Source organism: Balaenoptera physalus, assembly GCF_965194825.1.
Source record: "Balaenoptera physalus genome assembly, chromosome: 14".
Taxonomy (NCBI): domain Eukaryota; kingdom Metazoa; phylum Chordata; class Mammalia; order Artiodactyla; family Balaenopteridae; genus Balaenoptera; species Balaenoptera physalus.
Genome location: NC_138893.1, coordinates 23,589,308 through 23,616,339, shown reverse-complemented (window position 1 = coordinate 23,616,339; position 27,032 = coordinate 23,589,308). Strand labels below are relative to the sequence as shown.

The 27,032-nt window shown below is 63.5% G+C and overlaps 2 protein-coding genes across 6 annotated transcripts in view; one reads left to right on the top strand and one right to left on the bottom strand.

Annotated features, from left to right (window-relative positions):
- The first annotated feature begins 219 nt into the window (after positions 1–219).
- On the top strand, positions 220–16,267 carry DPYSL4 (dihydropyrimidinase like 4). The gene is made up of 14 exons (XM_082424317.1): positions 220–444; positions 3,903–3,991; positions 4,657–4,841; positions 6,804–6,968; positions 8,839–8,900; positions 8,997–9,077; positions 10,105–10,173; positions 10,539–10,659; positions 11,564–11,720; positions 11,982–12,123; positions 12,747–12,917; positions 13,115–13,294; positions 14,808–14,973; positions 15,717–16,267. Exons 1-14 carry the CDS (start codon positions 406–408, stop codon positions 15,806–15,808), a joined length of 1,719 nt encoding a protein of 572 aa, XP_082280443.1. The 5' UTR covers positions 220–405; the 3' UTR covers positions 15,809–16,267.
- A 1,791-nt stretch (positions 16,268–18,058) lies between these two features.
- Positions 18,059–27,032, bottom strand: part of STK32C (serine/threonine kinase 32C) — an 84,787-nt gene continuing 75,813 nt past the window's right edge. For all 5 annotated transcript variants that reach the window (XM_082424289.1, XM_082424285.1, XM_082424287.1 and 2 more), the window contains 4 exons: positions 26,039–26,164; positions 25,833–25,964; positions 19,741–19,808; positions 18,059–18,775 (listed from right to left, as the gene is read on the bottom strand). In XM_082424289.1, coding sequence (XP_082280415.1) covers positions 18,631–18,775; positions 19,741–19,808; positions 25,833–25,964; positions 26,039–26,164 — 471 coding nt within the window. In that variant the 3' untranslated portion in view covers positions 18,059–18,630. The remainder of the gene's footprint in view (positions 18,776–19,740; positions 19,809–25,832; positions 25,965–26,038; positions 26,165–27,032) is intronic.

The following is a 27,032-nucleotide window of genomic DNA, read 5'->3' as shown; positions in this document are numbered from 1 at the left end:
GCAGACTCTGCACACACACTGGCCAGGACCGGTCGCAACCCTCTCCTCCTGCCCACCCTGCACAAGTTCGCCTCTCGGTCCTCGCAGGGGCCCGTCCGCGGCCTCAGCTCGCGCCTAGGGCCGGGGTTGGGGGTACAGTCACCGAGCCCGGCCGGGGCGGGGCTTGAAAGCAGAGCAGCAGCGGCGGGCCGGGGGCGGGGCCGGGGGCGGGGCCGGCAACGGAGCCTCGCGGCCCGGCGCGCTCCCACTCGGACGCCCGGCGCCCCCACGCGCACGCCTGGGCTCTGCGCGTGCCCCCTGTAGAGGCCTAGCTCGTGCGTCCGCCGCCGGAGACCCCCCAGGACCGCCCCGCCCGAACCGGGCCGCGCCGGCCAAAGGAGACGGCGGCGCAGCCGGAGAAGCAGGATGTCCTTCCAGGGCAAGAAGAGCATCCCCCGGCTCACGGTGAGCTCCGCTCCGCGCCTCCTGCCCACTGCCCCGGGCGGGACCTGGCCTCCGGGCCCCGGGGAAGACGCTCCCGGCCCTGCTCCGGGCCCCCTTCCGTCCGTGTCCAGCCCCCGCGCTTGCCCCTGTGCCGGCGCGCTCCTTCCCGCGCAGCCCGGGGTCCCCGCGAGCGCCGCGCCGGACCCCCTTACGGAGCCGGCGCATAGGCCCAGGCCCTCCTCTGCTCCCGGGGAGGGCTCGGTGCCGGGGGGGAGGCCTGCTCCGCAAGCGCAGATGCGCCTGCCTCCTCCCCCCCTCCCCGCCCCCGTGCGTCCGCGCCTCTCTGGGAGCTCCGATTCGGAGTGGGCCGTCGGCGCGGCCCTTTGTTGACACCGCCGGTCCGGCCTCCGGCCTCGGGGCACACAGATGCCATCCCAGCCCCGCGCCCCTCCACCCCGCGCCCACGCCGCCGCCGCACCACCGGGAGCTCTTTGTCCGAGACAAAGAAACTCAAACCGGCCCGGAGCCCTTGGCGACCCGAGCCCCTCCATGGAGCCGGGGTTCGGAGCCCCCGGGGGGCGGGCAGGGGGGAGAGAAGATAGCTCGCTAGTCACTGTGCGGGCATCAGGCAGTTCAGCTCCGGGGAGGAGACCCTCTAACAGCACACGTACTGGTGCGGGAGGTCCCACTGTCCACCCCGCGCTGCCAGGAAACAAAGCCGCCCCCTCCATGCGGCCAGGAGCCCAGAGGAGGGAGGGAGGGAGGGAAGGACGGAGGGAGGGAGGCGGGCGTCTGGGCGCCAGCTGGACGGTGCCTGGGAACCCGCGGATTCAGATCCAGCGGGAGGCGGTGGGGTGACCCATGGGGTGGCCAGTTGACTTCCTGAGATACTCAGGGAGGAAGAAGCCCGCCCCACCCCTCGCATACAGGAGAGGGTGAGACTTGATGCAGGAGCCAGCCAGGGCCGGGAGGGGGGCTGATCCCCTCTCTGGGCAGCTCAGACTCAAGGTGACTGGTTTAGGGGAACTTCTACCCTCATCCTGAGGAGCATAGCACCTCAGCCTGCTGCATTTCCCTCTTGGTTCCAAGCCCAGGAAGACTCCCAGAATCTGAGTCCAGAAATCTGAGCATTGGAGGCTGGGAGATTGAGCAGGGCACCCAGGCCACAGTCTCTTCCTGCCCAAAGCCTTCCTCTTCCTCTTCTTGGGCTTCTTAGAGAACGCGTTGGTCCACTGGGGCTGGAGTTGGGGCTGTTGGAGTGGGGGCACTGCAGGGGGAGGCAGGAGGGTCTGAACACTGGCTCAGAAGCTGGGCAAGGTGGGTCCTTGTGATGTGACCTGTCAGGGCTGGGTCTAGGGCCCAGGGGACCGGGCAGTGAGCCTCTGCAGAACCCAGAAGGGAGAGGCCCAGGCAGCTGGGGCCGGGCCATGTGGTAGACCAGGAGTTGGCAGTGGGTCACACAGTAGGTGTTTTCAGCTTCGAGGGCCACACTGTTTCTGGTGCAGCTACTCAGCCCTGCAAGAGAGCGATCCTGGGTGTGACTGCTCCAGTAAAAGCTGAGCTTGGACATTGAAACGTGAATCTCATGTAACTTTTATGAGTCTTGAAAGTCTTCTTATGATGTCTTTCAACCAGCATAAGGTGCAAACCACGCTCAGCTCAGGGCTGCACAGGGACAGGTCGAGGGCCGTGTTTGGCTTGTGGCACAGTTGGCCACCCTTTTGTAGACTGTGCGGTGGTGGTTTTACCTTTAGTCAATAGAAATCTGAGAATTCAGCCCGAACTGTTAGATGTTAATAAGAACAGAGAACGATGTGATAAGGCTCATAAGCGATGAATTATTTATCCTCTCAGCAGACTGTTCAGGGTTCTGCTGAGTGCGCCACACACGTCAGTTCTCTTGGCATCAGGCCGATGATGTGCGAAGAGCCAGAAGCCCCGGCCTGGAGCCCTGGCCTGGCCTCTGGGTGGGCACCCATGAGCCCCGGGCCAGGTCCCAGACCCCCTGTGAAAAAGCTGTCACTCCGGCCTGGTCAAGTCCCAGAGAGTGGGAGGCTCCAGCAAGGTCACGGAGGGAAAGTGCTGCAGGGCTGGGGTCTCGCCCGCTCCATTCTGCACTCAGCTGTTTGCTCCTCCTTTGTGTTTCTCTCCGTTTTTCTCCACTGAGGTCAGACCATCACCCCTGACATCATGCACAGCTCCATTACTGGCTCCCCCTTTGCCTCACTCCCTCCTTCCCGACCATCAGAAGTGGACTTATGGCGGCCCAGCTCCGTGCTGTGGGGTGCCCCGAAGAGCTGGCCGAACTTGCTGCCACTTTGTTCACCCCCTTGGGCTACCCCCAGGCAGCACCAGAACCTGCAGGCACCCCGATGTCTTCCTGGCCCTGCACCCCCATGGCCTCTCCGTCAGCAGCTCCTTCTCCCCAACTCCCAGTCTCTCTGGAGTACATCTCTCATCCGCCCCAAAATGCTGGCCCGGGGCCCCGCATCTCACCCAGACCACATCAGACCCCACTCCAGCGATGGCCCTGTTTCCATCCTTGAACACCATGGGCTGCTTTCTACAACAGGCTAATGTGATCTCTGTATGATCATTTAAACCCCAGCTTAAGGCCTCCCAGGTGGCGGCCCACTGACTCCCCAAGCCCAGCATGCCCCACCCCTACCCACCTCCCATTCCGCCCACCCCCATCCCGCCTCTTTTCCTCTCCTGCATCAACCAGACTCTTTCCTGCCTCAGGGCCTTTGCATGGGCTGCGCCCTGGCCTGAGCTTGAGTCACCTCCAGTTTTAGCTCCTCCAACAGGCCCTTCTCGGTCCCTGAGGCAGCCAGTCCTGTCTCCCATCACCCTGTCACGTCACCTGCTTTGTGCTCTTGCGTCTGTCACCAGCTGTGACCGCCGTGTGTGTGATGTCTGTCTCCCTCCCCAGGGGTAGGGCCCCTGCCTGCCGGCACTGCCTCAGGGCACAGAGATTCTGGAAGGAGCCCGCCCCAGCTGTCAGCCGGAGCCGCCTCTGTGGGTGGACGAGGAGGGCAGACCTTCCAGGCCAGCAGGGGCGTGTGAGACGTGGTCCACCTCCCCCCTCGGCCTGGGCTTTACAAATTAGGCAGCGGGTGTGCAGATGTACACGTGGTTCACTGCACTGCGGCTCGCGCTGCCTCGGCTTTGCCGTGGTGAAGCGGGGAGCTAGCTGGTCGTACACCCTGTGCCTTTGGCGAGGCCAGACTGCCTGACCTGTGGCTGCAGGTCGTGTGCGGGGCCCGTAGGCAGCTGCCCCCAAGGGCCACCGTCTCGGGGCCCCCTCTGCCCGCCCTCGGTGTGTGTGTGGGATAAACCATGCAGGCTTTGTGCTGGATTTCATGCACACAAATTGTGCCTGAATGTTTCCATCATAATTCCAGGGTACAGCTTGTGCTCAGGATACTGTTGAGTCACTTAGTTTGGAGGAAACTTACCCATTTCTTTGTCTCTGATAGAGTGACCGCCTTCTGGTCAGAGGCGGGAGGATCGTGAACGATGACCAGTCCTTTTACGCTGACCTGTATGTGGAGGACGGTTTGATAAAGTGAGTTTTCTACCTCAGATGTCTTCATGGTCACACGTCGATCACACACTATCCAGAAGTTTACTTTTGGGCGAGATTCGTGTGAATGGTTCTTTCTTTTCCAAAAGCTCTTTCCCTGGAAATAGCTTTTGCCCAACCCGAGCCCTCAGGGAAGCCTCAGAGAGCAGGCCAATGGCTTCCTCGTTTCTTTATTAACACAGCTACAGTATGGTGTGGGGCTCAAAGCAGGTGTTTGTAAATGCTTACCGACCACACCTATTAGCTTGTCTGCTTGTGCCTGTCAAGGAGCTCCAAGGACTTCCCTGGTGGTCCAGTGGTTAAGACTCCATGCTCCCAATGCAGGGGGTGCGGGTTCGATCCCTGGTCGGGAACTAAGTTCCCACATGCCACGTGGCAGGAACAAAACAAAACAAAAAAAGCAGCTCCAGCCTCTGGTCAGTAAGCAGCGAGTGGACACCTAAGTGACCAGCGCAGGGTTGGCTCCTCCGTGTTGACGGTCCTGAGCCCCAGAGTGTGGGCTGGTCCAGTTAAGTCTTGGCCGTATTGCCCTTTTCCTCAGGGACAAGAGCCCAAGGGCAAGAGTCCCATCTCTGCAGCATCGCCAAGGAGCCCGTTCACGTTTGCTCGGGGCTCTTCCCAACCAGCGAAATCTCTGTTGCTTTCAGACAAATCGGAGAAAACCTCATCGTCCCTGGGGGCATCAAAACGATTGACGCCCACGGCCTAATGGTCCTGCCCGGCGGAGTCGACGTCCACACAAGGCTGCAGATGCCCGTCCTGGGCATGACCCCGGCCGATGACTTCTGCCAGGGGACCAAGGCCGCCCTGGCAGGAGGGACCACCATGATACGTGAGTGTCTCCTGTGGGGAGCGTCCGTCCCAGGCCGTGGTCCTCTGGCAGGTTTGCATGTCGCAGGAAGAGCTTTCCCTGACGGTGTTTTTCTCGGGCCTCTTTCCCTCTATTACATCTCATTCTAAGAAATCCTTGAGTGCCTGTCTTTAACCCTGCCCCTCGTCCTGAGCCGTGCTGCCTTGGCCAGCTCTGGAGCGCTCCTGGGATTTCCACGGGAGCACAGGGATGTGTGCCCAGTAATGTATCATTTCCTGGGAAGCTAGCAGCTGGCTAAGGACCAGGTTTGGAAAACCCAAGTGCAGGGGTCGTGTTGCCTGAAATGTCAGACACATTTGCCCCTGAACCTCACACCCTCTGAGGCTTGGTTTGCAGAAACTCCCTGCCCATGTCAAAAGAGCTAAAGACGGAGGCTGTGTTTTAGGAAAAGGATGATGAAAAATGCTATTACCCTATCAACAAGCCCCAGAGGTACCGTTTCTTTAGTGCCGACGCTGTGCCAGGCACGAGCACCATCCTGGTGAGCCTCAGCTCGTGCTCTCCTTGTACAACCCTCTCAGCTGGGCGGAGACACCCCAGTTAACAGCCCGTGAGGTGAATTCGCTTGCCCACCGCAACCTCGCTCGTGGCCAGCGCAGGGGCCAGGAAGAGGCACCAGCGTGCAGCCCTCCTCCCGTGGCCTTGAGCGCCATCAACTCCGCAGGCCCGAGCACAGACACGTCCACTAGGGGTTAGACCTGGCCTCACAGGCCCAGTCCAGCCCCGGCTGCACCACATCCTGGCTGTGACTTCAGGCAGCGCAACTCACTTTTAGGCGCCTCAGTTCCCCCATCTGTCAGGCAGGGGGAAGAGGGTGGAGGGTGGAGCAAGGGGGTGCACGTCGTTGCTTTGCTCTGTCTGGCACATGTGAGCGCTGCCACTGCTGCCACCGGGAAAGGCTGCTCTGGGCACCCTGGGCTACTTCACAAGTGACATTTAAATGTTGCAAAATCCTGGCCTGGTGTGGTTTACTGAACTACGACGTGGAAGGAAAAACCCAACAATGGTCCACCTTTTAGTCTGATTAAGGAGAGTTGTGATTTCAGGCCCTTGGTCCTGCTTGTCATTGGTGGCCCAGGCTGAGCAGGCGCCTTCGTGGTTATGTCACCTGCTCCTGCCGGTGCTGAGGCATCAGACCGGCTGTGAGGACAGAGATGCTGCAGGCCCCGGCTGGCCTAGGCAGAGCGGCCTGCAGCTCCAGGCTGGAGCTGTGAGCGGCCTGCGGGGTGGGGCCCTGGGTTCGCGACCTGAGCTGCGGGAAGCAGAGGGGCCCACGTGAGGGCGTGCTGGAGGAAGGCACGGCATCTGCCTGTAACCCCGGGGCGGGTGTGCCTTCCCCCTGGCCACCCCACTCCCAGCTCTCTCCCTGCACCTGGCAGAGGCTGTGAGTGGGGTTTGGACCTTGGACGTGGGCTTGCCGGCAGGGTGGGGTGACGGTGCAGTGCCCATGTGCGTTCCCAGTTTCCCCGGGGGGTGGGGTGGGTGCGCTGCTCGAGGTGTGTGCGGCCAGTGAGGCAGGAGGGAAGCCAGCCCCGTGCGCTGCTGTGGGCAGGCTTGCGGGTCCAGCACCACGGACAGTGGCGCCACCCCTGCCCCTCCAGGGGCACCTCACTCAGGCCAGGCCTGTGCAGGGGGTGGAGGCCTGAACTGCCACCGGGCTCCTTGGGGTGTGTCCACTGGAGAGTGAGGCCCTCTCTCTGCTCAGAGAGAGGCTGGGGACAAGGGGCGGGAGATGCCTCTTTGGACAGAACCGACGGGCAGGTTCCCAGCAGCCTCAGCCCGGCGTTGGGTACGAGGCCTCTTCTCTGCTTTTCTCAGACGTGCTTCCTGGTTTCCTGGGAACACGGAGCCGCTCTCCCTCGGAGGCCCAGGTGGTTCCAGTGGCGCGGGTGGGGGGCTCCGCTGACCGCGCTGTCCCCACAGTGGACCACGTGTTCCCCGACACGGGTGTGAGCCTGCTGGCGGCCTACGAGCAGTGGCGGGAGAGAGCGGACCGTGGCGCCTGCTGCGACTACTCCCTGCACGTGGACGTCCCCCGCTGGCACGAGAGCACCAGGGAGGAGCTGGAGGCCCTGGTGAAGGACAAGGGTGAGCGGGCGGCCCGGCCGGGCGGAAGGGCAGCCTCAGGCCCTGGGCTCCCCTGGCCTCGGGTGGACACTGTGTGCACCTGACCCCGGGGCAGGCGGCCGCGAGCTGGGAGAGAGTTGGGCAAGGGCCATTCGAAGGTCTGCTAGGCTGAGAGGTCACCTGCGTCCGAGTCTGGGGACGCATCCCATAGCTGTTGTCCTCACAAGAGAACACAGCAGGGACCTCCCTGGAGGTCCAGTGGTTAAGACTTCACCTTCCAGTGCCTGGGGTGCGGGTTCGATCCCTAGTTGGGAGCTAAGATCCCACATGCCTCGTGGTCAAAAAACCAAAACATAGAACAGGAGCAGTATTGTAAGAAAATTCAACAAAGACTTAAAAAAAAAGAGGACACAGCAGCCACAGCTGTCACCTCGGTCCCCTTGTGTCTTGGCCCTGGATGAAAGATAAGCCCTATAAGCTTTCTTTAGCATCTTAAGAGCCTTTAGAAGGAGATGCCTTAAAACCTACTGCCAAAAGAAATAAAAATAAAATAAAACCTGCCGCCTCAGCTGAAACAGGACAGTTTACAGATAAGGCTTAATTTTTTTTTTAATCAAAAGTCCTGAAGCTGAAACCACATCAAAGTTTATAGAGGATTTGACAAGTTAGGTGGACGTCGTAACTGAGCTCCGATGACTGGCTTCGAGGGTGGTCCTAGCACACAGCCGGGAGAGGAGCTGGCGGGGCTGGGACGGGGGGTGCCGGCTGCAGACCCCTGGCTGGGCCCTGGAGGCCACAGGGCCCTCCCCTCAGGAGACGCTGCCCCCCGCCCCACTGTACATCCGAGGGAGGCAGGGAGTTTCGTCGAGGCCGTTTCCCAAAGAGTGACGGTCCTCACACCAGTAGCCTTTGGTATTTAGGACCCCCAGCCTGGGGGTGGGCAGGGGGCTCTCAGCCTCTGCACCTCATTCCAGGCAGTGGCTCCGCCCCCCCCGGTTGTTCCTTAACGGGGTCGGGAGGCCTGCGGCCTTGCAGCTCCGAGCAGAGGCAGAAACCGGGCACCTGCCGCCACCACCCTCCTGCCGGGGCGGCGCTGCCCAGCGGTCTGCTCCCAGCAGAGCGTCGGTCCTGGCCCGCTGGGTGGCGTCCAGGGACGGGCCTGCATGCTGACCAGTAGCCTCCACCAGGTGCCCTGGGGCAGGTGGTCACCTGGGGGGTCGGCTCGTGTGGCACTGGGTGACAGTTTCCCCCGCGTGCCTTTGCTCCTCAAGTTCGCACTTTCGACCCAGCGAGATGACAGGGAGGAGGGAGGGGCCGCGCCGTTGGTTTGGATGGTGGGGGTCAGGTGAGCCCCCAGCTGGTCCCACGTCCGCACAGCACAGGAGAGCTCGACCCTGGCCTGATGGGGCCCTGACACCGCGGGCAGCCGGTCCTGTTCCTTCTGCTTTTCCTGAGAGCCTGAGCGGGCTGAGGAGCCCTGAGCGGGGCCTGGCAGGCGCCACCGAGGCCCCGCAGGCTAAGTGGCCAACGTGAGGGCCACCCCGGCGCCCAGTGCGGGAGCGGCTCCGGTGCAGCCCGGGCAGAGCTCAGGCAGCGAGACTGCAGCTCACGGCTCCCTTCCATCCGGGGGACACGGGGCTCCCAGGGCTCCCGGGGTCCATGGGGGGTTAGGGGGCGGGGTGCGGGTTCTCACCTGGCTTTGCCACTGGGGAACAATCGGCTCCTGACCCCAGAGCTCGAGAAGCAGGAGGCGCCGGGGTGACTCTGTCCCCGTCCCAGCTCGGGAGAGTGTGGGGCCGGTCCCGGAGAGCCACCAGGCCGGCTGGCGGGGCCCCTGGAGCTCGGGGAGCAGTGGAGGCTCCTGGCATCCACCCCTCCTGCCTCCCCCCAGGTGTGAACTCCTTCCTGGTCTTCATGGCGTACAAGGACAGGTGCCAGTGCACGGACAGCCAGGTAAGGCCACGTGCCGAGCGGGGGGGCAAGCAGATGTCTCAGGCTGCTGTGGACGGGAGACACACAGCCCCACGCAGCCCATGTGCCTCTCCCCAGATGTACGAGATCTTCAGTGTCATCCGGGACCTGGGAGCCGTGGCCCAAGTGCACGCAGAGAACGGGGACATCGTGGACGAGGTGTGGGCGGGGCTGGCGGGGTGACCCCTGCCCACTTTTTGTGGGGGCATGTGGGGTTCCGGGCATCGGGTGCTGTATGTGCTTCCAGGGTTCGAGGCCAGGCCCAGGCGGGAGACGTCGTGGGTCATGCTTAGCATTCAGGACGGTGGGCCGCGAGTGCCGGGGAGGCTTGTTAGGGGGTCGGTGGGATTCTGCTTCTCCCCCATTCTCCACGCCGAAGCTCGGTTACACCAGAGGGTGCTGTGGCTCAGACTTGTAGGATGAGTGAGCTTGCCCAAGAAGAAGCCCCATCCCCGACCGTGCAGAGCCGCCATGCACACCCCGGATGCACACACCCCGACGCGCACGCCCCCGATGCGCACTCCCTGACGCGCATGCCCCGACGCGCACTCCCTGACGTGCACGCCCCGACGCGCACTCCCTGACGTGCACGCCCCCGACGCGCACTCTGATGCGCATGCCCCCGCCGCGCACGCCCCTACGCGCACTCCCTGACGCGCATGCCCCCGCCGCGCACGCTCCCGAAGCGCACGCCCCCGACGCGCACACTCTGGACATGCGCCCACTGGGGAAACAGCACGGCAGGCAAGGCTGTGGGGTCTTATCCCCTCACTTAGGGGGGCTGCGACCTTGGGCGAGTCCTTCCCCTCTGCAAGCCCCGTTCCCTCATCTGTAGTTTGGGGAGCTGGAGTCGCTCCGCTTCGGGTCAGCCCGCTACTCCATTCTGAGCTCTCTGTGGTTGGTGATCCTCAGGGGCCTGGAAGTCTGGGCTCATCTCGGGGAGCAGGGCTCACGTGAGCTGTCGGGGGCCAGGGCTCATCTCGGGGAGCAGGGCTCACGTGAGCGGTCGGGGGCCAGGGCTCATCTCGGGGAGCAGGGCTCACGTGAGCGGTCGGGGGCCAGGGCTCATCTCGCGAGCAGGGGTCACGTGAGAGGTCGGGGGTCAGGGCTCATCTCGCGAGCAGGGGTCGTCTCAGGGCCGGGGTGCTCTGGGCTGTGTCCAGGCTGGAACGTGGTTTGTGTTTAGGAGCAGAAGCGGCTGCTGGCACTCGGCATCACCGGCCCCGAGGGCCACGTGCTCAGCCACCCAGAGGAGGTAGGTGTGAGCCTGCCGGGAACGCCCCCCTGACTGGGCCTTCATGGGGGTTGGGACTGGCCCCGTGGTCCCGGCAGGGCTGTGATCCCGCTGTCCTCGTCTGGAGGCGTGAATCAAGGCTCACGTCCCCTCCTACCACCGGTCACCCTGAGGCCTTTATGCGAGGCCAAGAAGGTGGCGTGGTCAGCCCTGGGGTCTGCATGGGTCGGCCCGGATTCTGGGCACCGAGCCCCAGGCTGGGGTCCTCACCCGCCCGGGGTGCTCCCTCTGGGCCCGGGATCCGTGGGTGGTCCGGGGGCATCTCACGCCCATACCCGTCAGGAGGCCCCAGTGTTCTCGTGTGGCCTGAGTGCCCGCATCCCCAGGTGGAGGCTGAGGCCGTGTACCGTGCTGTCACCGTTGCCAAGCAGGCCAACTGTCCCCTGTACGTCACCAAGGTGATGAGCAAGGCTGCGGCCGATGTGATTGCCCAAGCCAAGCGTAGAGGTGAGTGGCGGCCCCGGACCGGGTCTCTGTGGGGGTCGCTCACGTCCTCAGCCTCCCGGGGCTGGGCCAGCTGGACTGAGGCTCAGCGCGGGCAGACCCGACGGAGACGCAGCGGCCGCCCTGCCAGCCTCTTCACGGTGGGGTGGCCTCTGGTGCGGGGGCACCAGGGCTGTGGCCGGCGGGAGATATGGGCACCTGGTCCTTGTGTGGGGTGGGTGGCCTGAGTCTCCCCTCTTGTCCAAACAGCAGTGGAGCACCGGGGGGCCTTGAAGCAAAAGTGAGGCCTAGTGGCCCTGTTTGCACAGAAGTGAGTGTCAGAGCTGTGCTCTTTGTGTGTATGTGCGTGTCTATGTGTGCGATGTGTGTGGCATGTGTCTGTGTGTGTGTGGTGTGAATGGTGCATGAGAGTAGATCCTCATGTCATGTAAGGGAGCCTGGCCCAGCTGACCCTGGGGGCCCACGTTACTGTCCGCTGGGCACGTCCTGCGTCCAGGAGCTGGGGTGCGGGTCCCGAGGGCTGGATGCCCTCTGGCCCTGGAAGCCCAGGCCCTGGAGGAGGCAGGGGATCAGTGACGGAGCCAGGTCCTTGCACAGAGGCTGTGGCCAGGCGGGGCGGACAGTCAGCTGACGGTGTCTCACTGCAGCCTGTGGCCCCAGCTGGGGTGTGAGGCAGCGGGGACAGAGAGGACCCACTTGGGGAGCCCCAGGTGGCCTGGGCCGGGCGCCCCCGGAGCAGGGGAAGAACTGCCCAGGCTTGGGAGGTTGAGGGGCAGTTGCGCGTCAGCCCTGGGACCGTGGGGCCAGACCCACCCCACGATGAAGTCCAGGTCAGGGGGGCATTCCCAGGCCCTGCCCGGGTCTGGGGACATGGGGGCTGGCAGTGCCCCTCACGGCCTCCCCGCAGGGGTGGTCGTGGTCGGGGAGCCCATCACCGCCGGCCTGGGCACCGACGGCTCCCACTACTGGAGCAAGAACTGGGCCAAGGCCGCGGCCTTCGTCACGTCACCGCCCCTCAGCCCGGACCCCAGCACCGCGGACCACCTCGCTTCCCTGCTGGCCAGGTAGGGAGCTGCCTGTGTGCCCCTCGCCCCGGCCTGCCCTGTGCCCGCCGGCAGCTCCAGGCCTCTTGCGTCCGGAGAGTCCGCACCGGGCTCCTTGCCCTCCCACCTGCGCCCCAAGACCCCAGCTCTGCCCTCTCCGACAACCTCTCCCCCACCCCACCCCCCCGGGGGCCGAGCAGCTGGGTAGGGGTGGAGCCAGCTGGGCCTTTGGTGGCTCAGGAAGGACCGGCCCCTCTGGGCTCTGACTCCGGCTTTCCCCAGCGGGGACCTCCAGGTGACCGGCAGTGCCCACTGCACCTTCACCACTGCCCAGAAGGCCGTCGGCAGGGACAACTTCACGCTCATCCCCGAGGGCACCAACGGCGTGGAGGAGCGCATGTCTGTAGTCTGGGAGAAATGCGTGGTGGGTGCAGAAGTGGGGACGCAGGGTCCTCCCCTCAGAACGCTGCCTGTTCATCAGAAAGGGAAGCCCCTTGAGCAGTAAATTCACCAGAGCAGAGGTTGGGGCTCGTGGGCCCCCGGGTGTCGTCCCCCCAGCCCTGCCATCCAGGGCTCCCTAGACATTTGCTTCTGGTCCTAATGCACACGACCCAGGGAGAGCGGGGTCCCTGCCCTGGTGGAATTACGCTCCGCAACGTCTCCCTAGGAGGCCTGAGATTTCCTCAGACATCCATCTCGCTTGGAGGACCCTGCCCACGGCCTCTGCCCCCATGCCCCCAGCCCCGGTCCTGAGACCTTCCCTGGGCTGGGGCCCTGACCCCAGGCTCCTGGCCACCCCAGGGGGACGGTTGCGTCCTTTGGGGACACAGACATTATTGTGGAAACATCAGCATTTATTTGCCCACAAAGTGAGCATGGAGACCAGCTTGGTGCCCAGGAAGGACCAGACCTGCAGGCACGACTGAGGCACACGACCCGCGGCCTAGGGGACAGGGGCCACCTCCACACAAGAGCCCCGAGGCCAGACCCCGCCTGCGGTCAGGAAGGGCGCCCCCCCCGACTCACCCCCACCTTCTTACTTCTCAGGCCTCAGGGAAGATGGACGAGAATGAGTTTGTTGCTGTGACCAGTACAAACGCAGCCAAAATCTTCAATTTTTACCCAAGGAAGGGGCGGGTGGCCGTAGGCGCCGACGCCGACCTGGTCATATGGAACCCCAAGGCCACGAAAATCATCTCTGCCCAGAGCCACAACCTGGTGAGAGAAGCCTGGTCCCACGTCAGGGTCAGGGTCAGAGGCCTGGGGAGCCCCGCAGCCTTCCTGGGGGGATGGGCAGGAGCAGGGGTGCAGGGCGCGGCGGCCACTGCCTTCTGAATCCCGGCCCGGCCGAGTGGGCGCCCCCCGTCGGGGGTCCTGGGTCAGGACACTGAGCAGCCCCTGGCTGTTCTCCCCAGAACGTGGAGTACAACATTTTCGAAGGCGTCGAGTGCCGAGGAGCGCCCGTGGTGGTCATAAGTCAGGGCAGGGTCGTGCTGGAGGACGGGGCCCTGTTCGTCACCCCCGGGACTGGTCGCTTTATTCCACGGAAGACCTTCCCCGACTTCGTCTACAAGAGGATAAAGGCTCGCAACAGGGTAAGGCCTGAGCCAGGCAGGCGGGTGGGCATGAGCTCTCAGGCCTCCGGGTCAGCCCTGCCCACGGCCACTGTCGGGAAAGCACAGCGGCCCCACCGCTCCGGGCGCTTCTTAGCGGTGCTTTGCCCGCGTTCATTACCAGGCAGCCATGTCGCTGTAGAATGCGTGGGTGTGAAGCAAAAAAAACCCCTCGTAGCCACCCCCCCCAGGTACACTGCCACTAAGGCTAGCAGAGCCCGCCCAGGATTTCCCCGGGAACAGACGTGGATGTTAATAAATTAAGGAAGGAAAACACGTGGTTTACACGGCATCCATGAACTTAGAAGTTGTGAGCTCTCGTCTTCCCATGCGGGCTTGGCCAGCTGCCCGCCGAGTCTGGCGGAGGCACCAGGTGTCCACCCAGGCCCCGCGCTGCACGCGCAGGTGGTTCACGCATGCGCACAGGCACACACCCCCCCCCACACACACACCCAGCTGCACACGTGGTTATTGTACCCTCTGGTTTGCTTTATCCCAGCCCTGTTTCCAGTTTTCGAGACTAAAGACGTTGTCTGAGCCCGTAGTGAGGAGGGATGGCTTTCGGGCTGGGCTAGGGGCCAGGTGCTGGTCTTTTTCCTGGGAAAGGAGAGTGGAGGCTGCCCTAACTCGCAGACACTGCTGTCTTAGGCTGCAGGGCCCGCACCACGACTGCCGCCCACATCTGACCTGGGCACGCCACCCCCTCCTCCCGCAGGGTTCGAGCGGGGCCGAGAGGCAGGGTCCAGGGCAGAGGGCTGGGCATCGCACCCCTTGGGGTGAGGTCCGGGGCACCCCTGGGCACTGGCCACGGGGCAGCTCCGTGAGGTGGCAGGCCAGCCCCATGTACAGCCGCGGCACGGAGCAGGGAGAGGGGACGGCTCGCCATCGCACACCCGGGGTGATGGGGGCAGGGGCTGGATGCAGACCCGAACCTGCAGAACTCCACACCCCACAATCGCTCTTGCCCTGCGCCCCTGCCCCACTGTGACCCCTGCAGGGCAGGATCTGGTCAGAGGCCCCTGGGGCTGGGCTCAGCCCCACAGTCATGTGTAAACCACAAATCCCCAGGCAGGTGCCAGCTGCAGACACAAGCACAGCTGAAGGGTTTGCCTCAACCCTCGGACTGTTGGTCCATCATGGTGGCTACTGGGAAGGGCCTCTGCCTCTGGGGGCCATTTTCAGGGAGGGCAGGACCCAGGGCCACCACCTCAGGGCTTCCTCGGGAACACAGCGGGGGCTGCATGGGGGGCCACAGTACGGCGGGTACTGAGGAGGCGGCGACCGTATTGGGACCAGTTTCTGATTCCAAAAGGAGACGCCTCCGCAGGCCACCCCTGTCTGAGCTGCTCCTCCAGCTCGGGCACTGCTGCCCAGCCTCGGGGGAGGGAGGTATGTGTCCACACTCGTGGGGAGTCACCCCTGTGGGCGGGGAGCCCCCTGCCCTCGAGCCCGGGGCCCGCGCAGCACCCCCTCATGCCAGCCTCTCGCCCCACAGCTGGCAGAGATCCACGGCGTGCCCCGAGGCCTCTACGACGGGCTGGCCCACGAGGTGCTGGTGCCCACCAAGCCAGGGGGCGGTGTGCAGGCCCGCGTGTCCTGCCCGGGGAAGATCTCAGTCCCACCCGTTCGCAACCTGCACCAGTCGGGGTTCAGTCTGTCTGGTGAGTTGAGCCCAGCCTCTGGGGGACCCAAGGACCACGTGGGAGTCCAGCCTCCAGCCCCTCACTGCCCCATAATGCAAAGGCACATATGTGAGGTGCCTAAGGATGGGGCCTGGGGGCTAAAAGGGCTCTGGGGGCCCCACGTGCAGCCACCAGGCTCAGGCCTCTGGTCAGGGTCTCAGCTGTGCTCCCAGCGTGCTAGGCTTCTAAGAGAAGCCCTGAGCCCCAGGCTCTCCCTGCAGACAGAGCCAGACCCGCCCTCTCTCTTCCCAGCCCTTGGACGGGGGCCAACCCAGCCCTTGACATCCTGTCTCAGCCTCCCTGCTGGGGAGGTGATGGTGGTCCCTGCCTGCCTCCTGGGCATGTAGGGCCAGGGGCAGGTCCCCTTTGGAATCCAGCATCGTCCTAAAGGCTAAAGACAGCCTTCTCCCATCACGGGGGTCGGTGCAGGGCAAGACCCACAGGAGGGGCGAGCAGGACTGGCCCAGCCTCTGCTCCTCCGGACCGGACTCCCAGAGGGTCAACCTTGACCTCCAGTCTCTGGCCGCACGCACACCTGGCCTCACTTGCTGCTCATCTGAGGCCTCAGTGGAGGAGGTGCCTGACCGGCGGCCTGGCTGACCCACCAAGGCCGTCGGGGAGCGTGGGGGGCCTGCAGTGGGGGGCTGTGGCTCCGCATCTCGCGGGTGTGGCGTGTTTGCGTCCCCTCCCCAGCGCCACTTCCACTCCTGGCTTCTCCACAGGCTCTCAGGCCGATGACCACGTCGCCAGGCGCACGGCTCAGAAGATCATGGCACCACCTGGCGGCCGCTCCAACATCACATCCCTGTCCTAGGAGCTGCTTGTGCCAGCGGCGGGCGTGCCTGTAGGCGGCCGCCACTCCCCTCTGTTCCCTTCCCTTCGTTGAACCTATTTTGAAAGGTGCTTGGCCTTACCTTCCCCTCCCCAGAAACTCTCCTCTCGGGGTCCCAGGTCCTGTTACGAGGAGCCCCCGCGGGAGAGGCTGAATTTGGGGAGGTTTCACTGCCAGGGCAAGGAGGCCGGACATGGTGGCGGGGACATTTCAGGTGGCCCTGAGCCCGGGTGCCAGGTGCCTCAGGAAGACAGGGGCCTCCTAGGATGCCCAGGGCAGCCGGGCCAGGACGAAAGGCTGGGGGTGTTTTGCCCTCGTCCCTATCAGGAACCGCTGCCCTGCGGAGCCCCCAGCTCTGCCATCTGCTCCCACGGGCAGAGGTGCAGCCCGCCCCTGTGGGCCTTAGCGCGGGGAGGAACACCCCGGCCCCGCCCAGAGCTGCTGTGGAACACAGCGTAGGGCAGATGCCGGCAGGACTTGCGCAGGTGCGTCTGTACACTTCTCCAAGGACCAAGCCTCCGCGTTCGTCGAGCCCGTGTCCAGGGAATTTTAGGGTCCTTTAGCCAGGATGCTTCCCGCTCACTACTAAGCGTGCACTGCAGCAGTTACCAGCACAGCGGTTGTGTGTGGCGAGGACGCCCGTAGCCGGGAGCCCGCCTGCCGCCCGCAGCCCAGCAGCACGGGGCCCCGGGCCACGTGACTCAAGTCGATTAAAGGCATCGGGGCTGCAGGCCGCCGGCGCGTGGAGGGCCCCGACTTCTCTACCCCTGCGCCGTCCCCTGGGGGCCCACGCTTGGGGTGCTGGGGCACACCCGGCAGCCCCCTGGCCTGGCTTCGAGCTGACGGCGAGGCTGGACCTCAAGACCGCCTGCGGGGCCAGCCGTGCTTGGCCTCCGGGCGTGGGCAGGGCTGGGGCCGAGCCATAGGGAGGCGCTCTGCCTCTCAGGGAAGGGGCCCCAGGCCTGCAGGTCAGAGAGAGCCAGACATTCAGAGGGAGAGGGGTGGTCGGGAGGACCCCCGCCTACATTCTACTTGATGGGCCCGAGCCAGCCCAGCAGAAGGCTGGGGGTAGCGTGACGCCTGGGGACCTGCCAGGACAGCACGATGAGCTTACACCTCCAGCGGGCAGCGGCGGGGGGGAGGTGTAGCCTACATTCTGCCCCCTTAAAGCTGAGCAGCCCAGGGTTCTGATCCAGACCCATGGACTGAGCTGCACCAGAACTTTCTAGAAGATGGAACTGCTGGGTTGGCCTCCTGGCCTCAGCCTCTTTCTCATAAAAACGGCGCCAGTTCTGTCCCCCAGATGTGGGATGCTCCCAGGAGGGGTCTTCACCCCAAAAGCACCAGGAAGGAGCAGGGGTAGGCCCCTACCCCTCACACGGCCAGGCACTCTGGGCCCTGCCCAGGTGTCCACTTCGGTCATGTTCCCTGGGGGAACATGACCAGCCCCATCTTTGAATCCAGGCCTTCCATGTGCTGCGCTGGAGCAGGGCAGCCCCCGAAGGTGGTCCATCCTGGTGGTCCTGCAGCATTCCCGGGGGCTCCCTCTGGCTCAGATTTGTTTGGTCAGTGTGGCCTCAGAGCTGCTGGATTCCCGGGGCTCCACTGCGGCCAGTGTTCATGGCACCAGTGTCCCCCTCCCCCAGAGGGAGCCAGGGTGATCGGGGGGACAGGTGACCACACCCACATCCCTGCCACCGACTCAGGAGATAGGCATGCTGTCCCCTTGGGCCTCAAAAACGCACACTTAGATGTACACAAAAACCCATATAAAATGTGGGTTTATACAAAACCCCAAACCCACTCCCTGCCCAGTTCCTGCCTCTGACATCACCAGGTCTCCACCACAGGGCATCCTGCAGTACCGCCCACCTCTGGACCCTGGCTCCCCGGTGCTACCTGGGCCCGTGTGCCCCGTGTGGGCTCGCCGCGCTGCGCTGCTGACCCTAACTCCCTGCACCTGGGCGAGCGGGGGCCGTGAGCTGTTCCAATCTGTGGGTGCTCCGGTCCTTGTCGCTTTCGCGGTTCTGCCCCAGGTGCCCCTGCCCTCTGACAGGCACCACCTGCCCCTCAACCCTGCAGCGGCCTTAAGGCATCTGGGGCAGGAGATGGGCATCCACCCCAAGGCCGAGGACCGGGGCTCCGGGGAGGCCCTGCCCCAGCAGGAACCGCCCTGACTCCCAGACGAACGTTCTCTGTAACGCAGCAGGCACAGAACGTGCAAAACAGCCGACACCAAGTGGTTCTCATGTTTTTCTCAGAGGTGGAAACTATACAGGAACACAGCAGAAATTACCAGAACGGTCTGTATCTCTATAAAACACTCTTCACGCCCATACCCCTCCCTCCTTGATGGACAAGAGCCGAGCAGCCCCTGGGCCGCCCCCCGGCTCCAGGCGGCAGGGCCGGGCGAGGTGGGCTATGTACAGCAGGTGGCAGGAGACCAGGGCACCCGTCCCACCACGCGGCCCGTCGGGGGGCCGCCAGGAGAGCCCACGTGTGGGCCACATGCTTCCCTCCGCCATTGCCCAGGTGGCCCCCGCCCTCCACGCCCACTGCTCTCGGCCACACCAACAGCCTCTTGTCACCACGCGCTACCAAGAGCTGGAGGGCAGCCTCGGCTGTCGGACTGTCCAAGGAAATTCCAGCCGGGGTGCAGCGGGAGCCGCCGGCCTGGGCCTGGGCCTGGACCCGCCGGGCCGCTCCGTGTGAAAGTCGATGCTGGGCCTCCGCCCGCCACCAGGTCCCTCTGGACGCCCCGAGTCTCCAGCGTGACCTGAGCTGACGCCGTGGGCAGGGGCCACCTAGCTGCTCCCGGCCGAGGGGCAGATGGTGCCGCAAACGTGCAGGGCCGAGCGCGCCCCCTCGCCGTCCGCCAAGGCCTCCGCGCCCTCCCCGGGCTCAGCGGCAGGCAGGGGCTCGCTCGTGGGGTCCTGGCTCCTCTTCAGCCTGGGGGGAGACACAGGGAGGGCCTTTATGCGGCCTCGCCGGCAGCTGCTCGCTGGCCCAGGGCCTTTCCAGGGACTCCTGGAGTGGGTCCCGCAGGAACACGGACACATGCTGGGCATCTCTGCCTGGGCAGAAGCTCCTCCAGCCACACTGGCTCAACAGGGTGTGCGGGCACACGGGGCGTTCCAGCCCAGCACCCTCTGTCTGGCCGTTCGTGGCCCTCAGTCTCGGAGCGGCAGGGCTGGTGAGTCTCAGCCTATTTCCAGCCAGAAGCTAAAAGGAGGCCTAGTTTAGGCGCAAGTTCTGCAGGTCAGCAATTCTGGAACAAAGTGCCTGGCCGGGTCCCATTACTACCCAGGCCTTGACCTCCAGGATGATGGCCACTGTCCTAAGCCAGTGTCCACACGTCGTCCTGGTCCCTGAGGCAGGACAGAGCACCAGCTAATCCTGCTCACTTTCCAGGCCAGAGCTCAGAGCCTCCTCCTCCAGGAAGTCCTCTGCCCCTCATCCCACTCCTCCTCCTCTCGGGCCCCACAGCACTGGGCCGCCTCCCTCCACTGTGGCAGGTGTCTTGGATGTCTGTTTGTGGCCTGTCGTATCTCCCTGCCAGCCAGCTCCGCCCTTTCTGTCCCACAGTCCCTGAATAACCGAGTGAGGAGTGGGAGTCGATGTGACTGCAGGGGCCGCCCAGGAAGTCCTCCGCCCTCAGCTGGGCAGTCCACCCAGTGTCTGCCCAGGAGATTCTGGCCATTGGCTGAAGGTGGCCAACGAGCCCTTCCCCCAGAAGCCTGAACAGGGACCTCCCACCCTCTCCCCCAGGGCCACCACTCAGAGTCCCCGAGGAGCACAGGGGTCAGGCTTCCCAGCCCCACTGCTGCCACGCAGCTGCAGTGGCCAAGGAAACCGAGGCCCAGTTCCCCAAAGTCCTTTCTGCCCCGTTACTGGCCCACAACGCGCACACTCACTTTTCTCTGTTGAAAATCACGAAGTCTTGCTGGATGGCGTCGAGGCAGTCCTGAAGACGGTCGTTCTCCTGTGAGTCAGACAGACACAAAAGTGAGCGCGGTGGAGCCCGCCAGGCCCCCTCGCATCCCTCAGGTGAGCTCCTGGGCGCCCCTGGTCCGCTTCTCCTCGTGGCCTTCTCCTCTCTTGAGGAGCCTGCCTTTGGGCTGTTTAGGCAGCCAGGGGGCATGGGAGTTTGCACCTCCAGGTGACCCTTAGCCAGAGACAGAAGGACGCCCGGCCCCCTGTCTCAGGGTGGTTGCAGTGTGTGCAGAGCCAGACTCGGCCGGAAGCCACACCGGGCTCGGCGCCCTCCCCTCCCTCCCCCCGCACCGGGTCCTCCCGGTCACTTGACCCTGGTGCACAAATCCCATCTGGGGGTCTGATTCCGGGGAACCTGACTAAGAGGGTCACCGGCAGGAGCTGGCCCGAGAAGCAGACTCTCAGGATGGGGTTGTGGAGTTGGGTCCCGCGCTGGCCAGACGCAAGGAGTGTTGAAGGTCCCTGGCGGGCGTGAGGCCCCGACCGCTAAGACCCTCGCCTCAGGTACGCCTCGGGAGAGGGTGCAGGTGGAGGAGACGCACCGGGACTGCGGGTCTGGGTGGTCGCGCCTGGCCCTGTGGGTGAGCGAGCCACGGACTCGGGGCGGCCAAGCGGCGGCCCAAGCCGCAGTGTGGAGACGCCCCGTCCCGCGGCCCCAACAGGGAGCTGGAGACCAGGCTGAGATGCCCGAGCAGCGGAACTTCAGAGAGCGCGGGACTCACAGCCTTGAAGCTTCCTGCATCAAATGTGCGGCCCTGATAGGGAAGGAGTGGGCCTCTGGGACGTGGGAGGGGCCGCCTGAGGGGATGTGCGTGGGCACATCAACCCTACGCCCCTGCACTCCCGGGCCCGCGGGAGGGCCTCTCCCCGCTGGAGCAGAGCGACACCCCTACCCCAACTCCTGCGGACGACGCAGAGCTGCGACCACAGCAGGCGGAACACCACTCGCCCGCTCAAGCCCTGCCCCACCTGCCCTCCTCGTCACGTGCACCCCTCGCAACTGCGCAGGCGCTCAACCTGCTGGTAAGGAAGATGCTACTCAACAGACCGGCAGGACGGGCCTGGGGTGGGGCTGTGTGGCTGGACAAGGGAGAGTCTGCCCTTCCACGGCTTGGGTCTGATTCCCTGGCAAGAGCCCCTGGCGTGTGTGGGTCCTAATACACTGCAACGTGGAAACAGCGAAAAACTGATGGCCCAGGTGAAGAGTCCGGCAGGTTCAGAACGGCCTCGGGAGAATGCCGGGGGGTGGCGCGTCAACGTCTCCGAGGACTGGGCAGCTGGAGTGCGTCAACAGACTCAAGAATAAAGACCCACGGACCCAGCAGATGACCGTGTTCTTCTGGAGGGCCCGCAGGACACTCCTTCCAGCCAGATGACAAGGAATGAGCTGCGGGGGGACACGGTGCCCTGGGACGCTCAGTGGCGTGTCTTGTTCAGGAGGTTCTGCTCCAGGACCGCGCCCCCAGCGGAGGTGATGACGGAGCCCAGAACAGTGGAAGCCGTAACCTCGCCTCCTCAGCCGCACTGAGGGGGGCGGGGCTGCGGCAACAGGCCTCCAGGTTAGAGTGGCACGCGGGGCACCCCGACCCCCAGGGAGGTGGACGGTGTCCGACAGATCGCGGCGCTCCCAGGGGTCAGAGACGCACAGCCAGTGCTCGCACGCGCGCGCGCACACACTCACGTGCACACGCACGCACACACGTGCACACGCGCACGCACACGCACAAACGCACACGCGCGCACAAACACACACACGCACACACACGCATGCACACACACAGAGTAAGATCAGGGGTGCAGGAACAGAAGCCCGACGTCGGCCACCTTGACGGAAAGTCACAATTCTTCTTCTCGTTTCCAGATCGAATTCGGTTCTCAGACCTAGAGCCGTGGACTGAAGGAGGGGCAAGCTCCCTGTAGGGAAGGCCCGGGCTAACGCACAGCAAGCGTACACGGCAGCCGTACCCTGAGCCCTTTCCAAAGGCATCTATGACCACTTCCCTCGTGTCTGCACACGGGAGAGGGGAAGTGCCCAGCCGTTTAGAGGTCTGTTGGAGACAGGGTCTGAGCTGACACCTGGCCCACGTCCATCTTAGCCCGCCCAGTGGCTACTGCCCCCCAGCTGCTGCATGCATAACCGAGACCGACGTGTTCGGCATCTGGCAGAATTCTCAGATTAGTACCTTGACCTGTGGAGTAACAGCTATTATCATGGAAAAGCCCAGTGAAAGCTCCTGAAACTCTACCCCCTCTCAACAAACCAGCTGAGATAAGAAATAAAAAACAAACCCACATCCAGAGTGGAACAGCAGTGACAAATGCCATGTGAGGGACTTTTGAGTCTTTGCCTTTATCTGTGGGCATCCAAGGATGCTGCTTCCATTGTTTTCCCATTTAATTCACGAGCCTGGCCCTGCAAAGATCAGACGGCTCGTGGCAGGAGAGGGGAACTGGGACAGATTTAACCTAGTGGTGGCCCGAGCGCCACTGCTGAGCCTGAAGCGGACTCTTTACCAGAACAGACGACACAGCTGCTGGTATGTGGCGTGCAGCCACTGACTGGACACAGGCATCCTTTCCGATCCCATCAGCAAAGAGGGTTGGTATTTTGCATTCACCTAGGACTAACACACCATAAAGCCAGTCCCCAGTTATGGTGGTCCGGCAAACGACTTTTTGACTTTACAGTGGTGTGAAAGTGATATGCAGATAGTAGAAACCGTGCTTCAAATTCTGAACTTTGATCTTTTCCCCGGCTAGCGACATGGGGTCCGATCCTCCCCTGTGATGCTGGGCAGTGGCTGCAGCTCCCGCTCAGCCCCACGACCACGAGGGCGAACAACCATTCTGGACCCAGACAGCCATTCTGCTTTTCACTTTCAGTACAGCATTTGATCATTTACATGAGACAGTCAACACTTTATTATAAAATAGACTCTGTGTTAGATGATTTTGCCCAGTGTTCTAAGCACGTATAAGGCAGGCCGGACTAAGCTATGATGTTTGGTAGGTGAGGGATCGTAAATGCATATTGACTTATGATATGTTCAACTTACAACGGGTCCATCAACCCTGGCTCAGTGCTGATGATAAACGGACAGGTGCACAAACTCCGGCCGGAGCCAGTTCTGGACCAGAAACTCGGGCCACTCAGGGGCGAGGGCCGAGGTCATGCCAGGAGGTGAGCCCCTGATGCATGCAGACCAAAAGAGGTGCCATCTGACGGTGAGGAGGCACTAGAGTGGGGATGGGGGATGGAGAGACGTTGTCCGTGGCCTGGGGGCTGGCGGGGGGAGGGGCTGCGGTTCATCTCACCCAGGTTCTCCAAGGACAAGATACGCTCCTGCCCAAGGAGCCGCTCGGAGGGTCTGGGCAGAGTTAGAGGTGGACGGTGTGGACAGTGGCGTGCCCCGGGGACCCCTCCTTCCCGAGCCACGGGCTGTGCTGTCGGCAGGGAGCTGTGGCTTCGCTGCGCACCCCGTCTGGCTCTGGCGCCTTTCCTTGCGATGGCGCATGCGTGTGGTCCAGCGACCTGCTGTGGGCTTTTGGACCCTTTGCCGCACAGAGTCGGGAGGCCACGGAAATGTCTATCCCTCTGGGGCCTTTCGCTGACAACTGCTGGGTGCAGGCGCAGGAAAGGCCGCTTCCCCAGAGCGTAGCCCGCACTCAGGTCCCTGAAGGCCAGGCTGCTCTCCGAGGACTCTGCCTCCTGAAACCCGGACTTGCTGCCCCCCCGACCCCGACTGCATGAGCGGTTGTCCCGGGCGCCCTGCCTGAGTCAATCCGTGCACACGTCCTCGGGGTAGACATCCACGGGCCCTATCAACGCTGATACACACAGCGTCTGACCCCAGGTGTCACCCAAGCTGGGGAGTGACAAGGGGCCTGGGCATGGGGACCAGGCACCAATCCCTAGCTTTGTCACAAATGACCTGCTGAGCAACTTAGATGTAATTCCCAAACCCCTCAGAATGCCCTGGAAATGCAAGGGACCCAGAGTAGCCGAACTGTCTTGGAAAAGAACAGGTTGGAGGACTCACACTTACTTCCTGACCTCAAAACTCACCAGAGAGCTCTCACTGTCAAGTCAGTGTGGCACCAGCAGGACAGACACACAGCTCAGTGGGCTAGAACTGCGAGTCCATAAATAAACCCCTACGTCCACGGTCAATTAATTTTTGAAAATGATGCCAAGCAATTCAGTGGAAGAAAGAATAGCTCTTTCAACAAACAGCACTTGGACGACTGCATGTGCACATGCAAAAGAATCAGGCTGGACCCCTACCTGACACTATCTGTACAACTACCTCGAAGTGGATCCTAGACCCAAAATGTGAGAGAAGAAACTGTAAAACACTTAGAACAAAACACGGGAGTACCTCTTTGTGATCTTAGGTGAGGCAATGGTTTCTTAGAAACGACACCAAAAGCATGAATGAACAAAGAAGAAACAGATACGTGGGACTTCATCAAAACCAGACTTCCGCTGCAGATGGTGCCAACCAGAAGAAAGAAAACCCACAGGACTTCCCTGGTGGCGTGGTGGTTAAGAATCCGCCTGCCACTGCAGGGGACACAGGTTCGAGCCCTGGTCTGGGAAGATCCCACGTGCCGTGGAGCAACTAAGCCCGTGTGCCACAACTACCAAGCCCACGTGCCACAACTCCTGAAACCCACACGCCTACAGCCCGTGCTCCGCAACGAGAAGCCACCGCAATGAGAAGCCCACGCACCGCAACGAAGAGTAGCCCCTGCTCGCCCCAACTAGAGAAAGCCCACGCTAAGCAACGAAGACCCAGTGCAGCCAAAAGTCAATAAATTAATTAATAAATTTACTTTTTTAAAAAAAGAAAGAAAACCCACAGACTAGAAGAAAATCTTTACAAATCGTCTCTCTACGGCACTTGTGTGCAGAATATGTAAATAAATAACTCTTATCGATCAATAATAAAAAACAGAAATAAGGACTGTAACTTCAACTCTTCCATGTAAAGAACTCGAAGCCATCACTCCCACCCTGATAGCGAGAACAAAGCCAGACCAACAGGAAATCAAGCACAGCTCCACACCTGCAGTGCCCCTGCCGGCGCCAGGGACTGCCATCAGGGGAGGGGATGGGAGCCCACCCACCTTCTCACTGAGAAATAGAGGCTTCCAGGGAAGACCCCATCCTGGCCCCTCACCGCAGGGAGAAGAGGCTGACGCCCATCTCTCTGACCAGGACCCAGGCCGGGGGCAGCACAGGGCCCCCCAGGTGTGAGAGGCTGCATCCCAGGGCATCCCCACAGGCTTGGCCGGGTCCGGGGGCTGGGGGACTGCCGAGCGCATACAGTGTCCCCACTGTGACCACCACCACCCACACCCGCAGCCCTAGTTGTGTTGTGAACACCGGCCATACCCCGGGGACGGGTCCAGGCTGGATCCGCTGCTCCCCGGGAACGCCCCCCACTTCCAAGAGCAACTGACCTGGGGCAGGACGGGGGCTGTGACAGGTTAAACCATGTCCCCCAGGGTGGGGTCCTGGCCCCATTTCCTTGGAATGTGAAACAACGTCCCTGCAGATGCCACCAGTCAAGTAAAGGGCAGGTCACCCTGCACTACGCGTCCTACCCAGTGTCACTGGTGTCCTCGTGCGAAGAGGAGGCAGAGACACCCACACACATGTGCACACACACACATATACGCACACGTGCACACGCGCACACATGCACTCACACGTACGTGCATGCACGCACGCACACATGCAGGCTACGTGCACACACGCATGTACATGCGCGCACGCACGCACACATTCATGCGTATGCGCGCACACGCATGCACATAAGCACGCGCACACGCACGCGCACAGATGGCCCCGTGACCGCGGGGGCAGAGCCTGGCCCTACGCAGCCACGCCAGAGCTGGGTGAGGCAGAAGGCACCCTCACACCGCGACGGCCGGAGCCCCCCCTGCGGAGGAGGGAGCGCAGGGCCAGCAGCAGCGGCCGGGCTGGGCGCCGGGGCCCCGCGCTCACCGACTGGGAGCTGTCCCTGCTGCTGTCCCGCGACCTGTTCTTGGCCAGACGCTTCTTCTTCTTGTGCAGCGGCCGCGACTCCAGGATCATCTCCTCCAGCTCGAAGGTGGGGTCGCAGTGCAGGCGGCCTTTCTGTGGAGGACGGCGCTGAGCCCGGCACGTGGACACCCTCGCCCGCCCCGTCCACCCCGGGCCTGCGGGCTTACGTTGGGCACGAAGCCGGGCTCCACCTTCTTCTCACTCAGCTCGGTCCACGGCACGTCGGCCAGCGCGGGGGCCGCCTGCACGTCCCGCAGGCTGGACACGCGGTGCCTGGGGCTCACGGTGAGCAGCTGGAACAAGGCCCCGGTCAGCCGGGGGCCCAGGTCTGCCCGGCTCTCACCGGCCCCGGTGCAGGTCTCCCTGGGCCCACCAGCAGGCAGCGGCTGCAGGCTGGCTAGCTGCCCTCCCGCTTGGAGCCCGACAGGATGACGAGCGTCACGGCCCCAGGAGGCCCCAGGGCAGCCGCGCGCGCATGGCCAGCGTCACAGCCATCGCCTTGCCCGGGGGAAACACCAGAGGCCCAGTCCCAGGCCTCCCCAGCCTTCTCCTCGCTCCCCACCTGGGCCTCTGGCGGCCGAGGTCCCACCTTGTGAGCCACCTGGCTGGTGTGGGCACAGCTGCGCGGGGCGAAGGCTGTGTTAAGAGCCCCTCTCGGGGGCTGGGGGAGGGCCTCTAGCTGCTTGGCTACACTTCCAGGGCCAGAGGTCTCCGGGCAGGGGCCAGGACCTGCCCAGCAGGACCCCGGGGCCGGGAGACAGGAGCTGGGGGTGGGCTGGGCCACCAATGTCCAGCACGCCCTCCCTCACCCGTCCTGACCCAGCTTCGACGCAGCAGTGTGCTTGAGGGGCGGCTCTCCGAGTGGGGTTTTCTCTGCTTGCTCCCCGTGGGGGGCTGGCCAGGCCAGTGGCTCCCCATGTCCAGCAGGAGGACCGGGGCGGAGGGGACCAGAGCAGGGCGGCCCCGGCACTCAGCCCCGCACACCCTCCCTCCAACACACACGATGGGGTGACCTGCCCTGAGTCTGGGCATCTGTGAGGCGCAACCAGGTCGCGAGGATTAAATTCAGCTGCACCGGTGCTCACGTGGGCCGAGCTCGTACAGCAGGACAAGGAGCGGGAGGCCGGGCCAGGCTGGAAGCGCGGCCGGAGAGGGACACAA

What these genes read in the sequence shown, in the direction of transcription:
- DPYSL4 (XM_082424317.1), top strand. Translation starts at nt 406, where the DNA reads ATGTCCTTCCAGGGCAAGAAGAGCATCCCCCGGCTCACG. An exon ending in AGGAGGGACCACCATGATAC is followed by an intron (nt 4,842 to 6,803) that starts GTGAGTGTCTCC and finishes CTGTCCCCACAG; the next exon opens with TGGACCACGTGTTCCCCGAC. An exon ending in ACGGGGACATCGTGGACGAG is followed by an intron (nt 9,078 to 10,104) that starts GTGTGGGCGGGG and finishes GTTTGTGTTTAG; the next exon opens with GAGCAGAAGCGGCTGCTGGC.